The sequence below is a fragment of the Mya arenaria genome, chromosome 11 (genome assembly GCF_026914265.1).
Source record: "Mya arenaria isolate MELC-2E11 chromosome 11, ASM2691426v1".
Lineage (NCBI taxonomy): Eukaryota > Metazoa > Mollusca > Bivalvia > Myida > Myidae > Mya > Mya arenaria.
This window is the reverse complement of record NC_069132.1, coordinates 8,386,595-8,394,319: the sequence shown is the minus strand read 5'-3', so window position 1 is coordinate 8,394,319 and position 7,725 is coordinate 8,386,595. Positions and strand designations below refer to the sequence as shown.

Genomic DNA, 7,725 nt, shown 5'->3' with positions numbered 1-7,725 from the left:
GAACAATGACAAAATATTGATACCAGTTCTACACAAGCTATCCATTACTATACAAGTGTTAGACGACTGCATATTTTAGCAAGAACAAATAAAGTACTTCAGATCAGTGGTTTTATGTTCCAAACACAGGTTTCAAACAATTAACTCGTAAGTAAAGTAACAAAACTTAATTACACTCAATGATCAAACCGTATATATCTAATCCCGTAGTTAAAATGTTTTGACTTAAAGCAAGTTTCAATTCTAAAAAACTGACACACTGATTTCATATTGGCAACACTTCTTACTAGACAGACAGAAAGTTTATTGACTTGCACATAGCACATCGTCACAACACATACATTTTATAATACAATATGTCAAGGTGTATGAGCAATGATAAACAACAAAAATATATAAATATTCCAACATACAAATATGTAGAAAAACAAAACAACAAAAACAATAAATAATAAATGAGAAAGTGAACATGGCTTATAAATGTAATTAAGTATTGACATTTAGTAAGCTTGATCTGATTTTAAGAGATTCTTTAACAAAGATACATAATTTTACATAGATACATAGATTTACAAGTTCCGTTTTGTTAGTTTAATTTCAAATCAAATCAAAATCTTTATTTTCTCCTAAAAGGAGATATGCATACACTTGTATAAATATATTTATATCTAATTTCTAAAGCATTTCAAGGAAACATGTCAGCAATGTGTAATTGAAAAAATATAAAAATAATAGTTATTACAAATACTAAATACAGTTTCTTCATTTCGGCACTAACTCCCATCGTTATCGACTATTTCCATATGTATGGAGTTATCCTTCATTGGTCGTAATCGTTTAATCTTTTGCCATAAGTCGTTTGGGTTGGAGGTTGGGATTTCATCTATTTCAAAACTATGTGCTGTCCATAAGCTCTTTCTGGTCGTCTAAAGAGTTAATCGAAATTGTAACGTAAATAAAGTTGGGTATTTAATCATTGATATTTGTAAATCGGTGAATGTGTATATAATGAATGGAAGGTTGGACAGCCCCTCAAATCAAGGTCAGTTTACCTGCTTTATGCATAATTGAGAAAGTATGATTGATTATGTTATAACAAAATACAGCAAGTTTGCTGTTTTTTTTAGACTTTACAGGCTTAACAATTCACAATTATAATGGATTTTCGAATCATGCCCCGGTAATGTTTAATCTGAAAGTTGATTATGGGACACCGACTTATAAAGCGCAGTCTAAAAGAGTACACTATAAATGGTCGATGGAAAGTAAAGAAAGATTAAGGTCGGATGTACGGCAAGATATTTTAGTGTTATTGAGAAATATGTGAAAGTATTAATGATGCTTCTTCCACATTGACAGACTATAGCACTTTTAAAGCTGATAAATACTTCAGACGCAAAGTGGAACGTAAATCTAGCCCATTTGTTAATAACAATTACTCTGAACGAAAGGCTTGGTTTAACTGTGAGTGTAGAGATATTAGGCCTAAAAAAAAATTGTTTGGTTAGGGTTACATCCTTAAAAAAAATAGGTAGGGTAGGTAGGCTTTTTATTTTTTTTTATTTTTTTTATTATTAGGTTTTATATAAGAATATAATTTTCATCATTGGAGAATGGTGTTAAAGCTATCTTCTGTACAAGCATTTCAGGTTTAAACTTAATATTAAAAAGCAATTAAAAAAAAAAAATATATATATATTTTTTTTTTTTTTTTTTTTTTTTTTTGTCAAACTGAGTATAAAAACGGTAGGGTCGGCGCCTATTCCGTAGGTAGGGTCGGGTAACCCGAACCAAATGTATATTTTTTTTAGGCCTAAGCTACTAGGGATGCAATTGAGAGGCACTCTTGTACTAGCACTGTTGAACACTTTGAAACCATGAAAAACTGCAAAAGGATTTATAAATATTGTTAGAATAAAACTAAAAACAAATATATGTTCGAAAGATGCCGTCAGATGAATACACTTCGACGCACAAAAATAAAATCTTCAAAACTTTGTTGAGGCACTAGCTAAATCCTACTAAAATGAACATGACGAGGAAGAAGATGAGTTCCTAAATGATTTTGATAATGATACGAACGACCGGTCGGCGATATACGAGGAGCTCGATGTTGTAATATCCGATGATGAAATTTTAAGAGCAATAAAACGATTAAAAATAAATAAATCTACTGGAGTTGACAATATTATGAATGATATTGTCACCGTATGTGTGGATATTTTAGTAAGACCATTGAAATTGTTATTTATCAAGGTCCTCAATAATGGTATATCCCCAACAAATTGGGCTCCAGGAATTATAGTTCCAATCTTAAAGAAGCAGCTGTCCTCGAATGCGAACAAGTACAGGGGTATAACGCTTATTAGTTGCCTAGGTGAATTATTTACGAGCATTGATAATGGACGTTTAATAAAAGTACGATAAACTACGGATGCGCAGTTTGGGTTAAAAGCCGGTCACAGTACGACGGATGCTAACAATCCTTGACAAACATACCTAGTTTTTCATATATAGTATGCACGCACTGTGCTGTTTGTGGAGTTTTGTGCTGTTCTTCCATGCTTCTTGTTTGTCTTATTTTTTTGTATTCTATGTCTTTGGCGTTTTCCCAGTGCCACTCAACCGGGATTATGTTTGAACTTTTTGCTACTGAGTTTGTTTCTGTAGTTTTTCACATAAGTATCATTTTAGCATCCTCGATTATACGCAAGGGTTTGACACTTAACACGCTAAATTTGTACACCATAAAGCTACTTTCCCCGGTCATGATCTTGGTTACGGAAACCAAAATAACTGATGTAACTGGGTGATCTTAAATTAGCAATACCAAGCTAACAAGTACGAGACATATATGCTTAATTGTAACATTTTTTAACATTTTAATGTTCTATAAATTGTTTGTTCTTTGCTTCTCTTCTCTTTACTTCTCTTAGAACACTCAGTTTATGTACGATTTCAAATACATCTACTGACATCCTAGCTGCGACAGTAGATATTCCCGCCTCTAGCTTTGTTTGTGCTAAGTAAGTCACAATCATGTTACTTTCAATATAGCATAGCTATTGGTCACATTATGTTCAGGTTAAGGTCTGTCAACGCATCATAATCAATCGTTAGTACCATATGATCTTAAAGTAATGCATTGACGTTGCACTATTGCATAAAAAAAACCTGCTAAGCTTTTCGACACGTGATTTGAATTGTATCCAGCTATAAAAATTCATGTATTTGACAAAAACTGTTCAAGTGACACTCTTATTCAAAATCAATACATACATATGTGTAACAAACATTAATTTTGAGTGATAAACCTTTAACAACTTACTTAATAATGCATTGATGGAAATTATTATATAATGATAACAAGATTGTAACCGTGTATTTAATAGCTGAAAACGCAAAAATATTTAATGATTGGTGAGTGCTAAAATATTTACTGTGATCTACTATCGTCTCAAAAGGCAGTTTTCTGCACATTTCTTTCAAATAAAACTCGTTATCCTTCATAAATAAACATTATTTTCGACATTTATTCATCCTTTGATGTCTAATAAAACATTTGTATTAATCGTGGCAAATCATTTTTGGGCGTAAGAGTGCATCTTTAACTCTGCATTTGAATATGAATAAATCCCCAGCCTAGACGTTTTTAAACCACTACATCTTTCAAATAAACACAATATTAAAACATAGAATAATTACATAAATTTATATAAAGCCACATACTATGTTACACTATGCATATTTAAAAGGGCAATTGCTTTCTACCCAGAAAACGACTCTATTGTGATTCATAATTCAGCTTTCATCTTCCACCACAATCGATAATAAAAACTTCAAAATAAAATTTGTATGACAGTTAGAGTCAGACTTTAAGATTTTCCACCCAGGTTCTTTAACGGCTAAAAATGTCCTCCAGTTTTTATCTTTGGTAAAATTTGGTAGTTATATATATCAACATGTGCTCCATATGCTCTTAGTTTCATTCGAATACCAGGAAACCCATGCATGATTGGGTTTTAGTCCAGATTATTCAGGATACCTTTGATGCTAAATTTTGATAAACAGTCACCAAGGTAGGCCGATCAGTAGGAAATATTGGCATTATGTTGTAATATGTACTTAAAATATCTTACGATAACAAGTAATCCTATTGCAGAGCGGCCGAATCCATATCCTGTAAAGTGAAGGATGGGTGTGCCAGGTTTGTCTACACTGATACACGACAACAATAATCTTTTTAAAGAGATCACACTTCGTAATACTCGACTCATCATTGATGGCTCAAATCTGTACCACTTTTTATACAACAATCATGTGCCAGACGAGTATGGTGGAAACTATGACACTTATGCAAACACGTGTACAACCTTCTTCAGAACCCTCAAGAAATGTAAGGTGGATGCGTATGTTGTCATGGATGGCGGTTATGACCCAGATGACCGTAAATGGAAAACTGTCTTAAAACGTAAGGCATCTAGAATAATAAGCGCTGCTACAATTTATGGCAGGGGCCCCGAAGAAACCAAGGATCATGTTCTGCCGATTTTATGTGAAGAAACTTTCCGCCATGTCCTGCGTGAGCTTCAGATACCACACGTCACGTGTCCATATGAGGCAGACAGAGAAATAGCAGTGTTGGCCAATAAGTGGAACTGCCCTGTTCTTAGTGATGATAGCGATTTCTTTATTTTCCAGCTGAAAAAAGGAGTTATACCTATCAAAGGAATCGACTTGCTATTGCGGCCTCTCAAGACACAGACGGAGCAGTCTACCTTACAGGAATCAGAGACTTTACCAACCGACCAAGAAGAGTTATATATCTCTGTGAAACGTTACCAATATAGCACATTAATTAAGATTATCAATGTTCCATGGAAGTTCCGACCAATTCTTGCTACATTTAGTGGTAATGATTATGTAGACAGCAGTAAATTGGAAGATTTCCACAAAGCGATACGATCGAAGCATAAAAATAAAAAGCTTAACCTGAGAGCAGCCAATCCAAGATTGATGTCGGTCGCACATTGGGCAATGGACATACAATCGGAAGAAAACGCTATTAATTACGTATTAAAACATGTTCCCGTTGAGAAATCAAACATGCGAGGTGCACTTAAGTACTCTATAGATAGCTACACAGACATCGGGAATTTCGCTTCCATTGATTTGGCCAAGTTCTTCGGTGCAAACACAGATGACAAATCGAAACTAGATCGGGGAATGCTGATTGATTACGTCACTAAGCAACCATTGCCAGCTTAGTTTTCCAAGATGTTAAGCACATGCGAAATGGCAACTTTTCTGCAGAATGTAGCAGATAGAATACGTGATTAACCCGTCCACTTATGAATGCTCCCAGCACATCAGAAGTGTCCTGTATAGTTTAATAACGCAATTCAAGAGGCCCGAATATACAGACTATAAAAGGAAAAAAAAATAACAAACGACATAAGGAAATTTTGCATTGAAGAAAATGACAGACTGGAATACGAAATGGTAAAGGTCCGTATTAGGCCTACGTTTCGAAATGTCCCGCGTACCGTACAGGAAAAGCAAAAATTCATTTTTGGCACTTTAGGACTGAATTCTGAACTAATCAACTCTTTATCTGCCGACCCGTGTACCAAGTTCCTTATAGGTGTCCTGCACTTTTGGTGGACACATGCAGATCCAAAGATTACAGAACCTATTTGAGTTCCGCTGTTATTGGCTTGATTTCATTGCACTCTCACTTCATCCAAGATATGAAAAGTAGTCCAGATGCTGGTGAAACAGTCAAACAACCATGCTTGGTTCAAAGTATAAAGAATGCAATCGAAAACCAAGATAAAACTCTGTTGAATCAGTTTGCTAGTGAAATAAAGAAACACAAAGACAAAAGTATCGGTCAAGCACATTCGGGCAACAGAGATATAAGGATAATTCACGGCTTCTCACAGTTGCAGACCTAAACAACTAATTAGATGTTATTGGCTTGATTTGCACTCACTTTATTCAAGATATGAGAAGTAGTCCCTATGCTGGTGAAACAGTCAAACAACCATGCTTGGTTCCAAGGTAAAACTCTGTTGAATCAGTTTGCTAGTTTGCTAGTGAAATAAAAAACACAAAGACAACAGTACCGGTCAAGCATCATGGGGCAACGAAGAAATAAAGATTATTCACGGCTTCTCACAGTTACAGACCTACTACCTGAGCGCCTTGTATCTGAACCAGGCCCTGATGTCTCCAGTTGACCTTCCCAGCCCTGGCTTTCTCTTCAATTGTACATTCATATACAACGTTTGCAAAAGTCTTGAGACTTTTCAAAATGCCGACTTTTCAGACATGTTCGCTTGGGAGTCACCGCTGCATGCTTTGTTTAAGTCGTGGAAACCCACTGTCACCGAGCTTGAAGATGGTGCCGCCCGGCAGTTGACGAGAAAGTAATATACCAGAGAGAAAACATGGAAAATAATCAGATGCTAGATCTGTATTGCATCACATATACGGTTACAATCACTTTTTAGTGGACTCAAAGAATACTAATTTCGATATGAATTTCTAAACTAGCGATGATTTTCTAGATTAAACTTGAATGGGAACACAAATTTAAAAGTGATATTCTCGACAGGTTGCCATTTAGAATTAAGCCTGTTTGTTTTCCATATTTATTTTTAATTGTATATGTTTAATTATGTTAATTATGTCTATGCATCCCGTTAAAAGTTGAAATCACAACAAAATCAAATAAATTCAGTATCTACGAGAGAGCAGTGATATTTCAAATACAGTATTTCATGATTTCCCCTTCATAATTTCGCGAATTTACGATTTCTTAAATTCGTGAAGTTGAAATCGTGAATTCGGGAAGTTGAAATAGTGAAATGGTGAATTCGTGAAGTTTAAATCGTGAATCTGTTAAAAGGAAATCATGAAATAATGAATTTGAAATGTCACCAACGGTTTTTCCTAGTTTTCTACCATTTTGCAAACTGCCGTTTTCCACTACATGAACAAGTTGAAATATGCTATGGTTATTAATACTTAAAAGTTGCTGTATTGTTGTCTAATTGCTATTTATACTATTTAATAGTATTATTACACGTAATGTCAATTGAAGTGTACTATAGTTTTGAGTAGAAGCATTGCTCATGTGGCCGCATAAAGGGCCGGAGGGATTCAATGAAGTGTACTTGCCTTGACAATTATAGTGACAATTTGTATCAAATAATGTTTATGATTAATTTATTGTTGAGATATAAAATTTTAAATAATTTTGATCTAAACTCAAAAAATTATCAGAATGTATTGAGTGTTAGGAGAATAGATATTCAATGACCCATTTCTGATAGATAAATTGTTGTTTCAATTGTCTTATTGTTAATCGAGCAATATATTATTTCTGACTGGCTGACTGTGTTACACCATTGCTCTGTGGTCTTTCAAAATATTTCAGAATTATACTCGACTCTAAATATTTGAAGGCGCCATTTGCCTCGTTTCCATGATTCAGCATTCTATTGGACAAACACTATGTATAGTGAATATTTTTGGCAAAAACAATCATCTAAAATACTACATTCGCATTCAGCCATTCAGATCTTTGTTTGAATATAAATGACATTGTTCAGTAAGTTCATGTTGTTGTGTTTTCTGTAAAGTGATGAAACCCAACTATTCTTACTTTAAACATTTTATTAACATTTCCTATTTATTTTTGTGCAGACGTAAACTACA

At 34.2% G+C, this 7,725-nt stretch overlaps 1 protein-coding gene across 2 annotated transcripts; it reads left to right on the top strand.

Moving 5' to 3' along the window:
• Nucleotides 1-882: 882 nt before the first annotated feature.
• On the top strand, nucleotides 883-7,725 carry LOC128209761 (protein asteroid homolog 1-like). 2 transcript variants are annotated; one of them, XM_052913958.1, is made up of 2 exons: nucleotides 883-1,042; nucleotides 4,163-7,725. In XM_052913958.1, the coding sequence occupies exon 2, from the start codon at nucleotides 4,195-4,197 to the stop codon at nucleotides 5,266-5,268; it is 1,074 nt and encodes a 357-aa protein (XP_052769918.1). In that variant the 5' UTR covers nucleotides 883-1,042; nucleotides 4,163-4,194; the 3' UTR covers nucleotides 5,269-7,725. The 2 variants fall into 2 exon arrangements, with proteins under 2 accessions (XP_052769918.1, XP_052769919.1); XM_052913959.1 differs by lacking the exon at nucleotides 883-1,042 and adding an exon at nucleotides 1,271-1,288.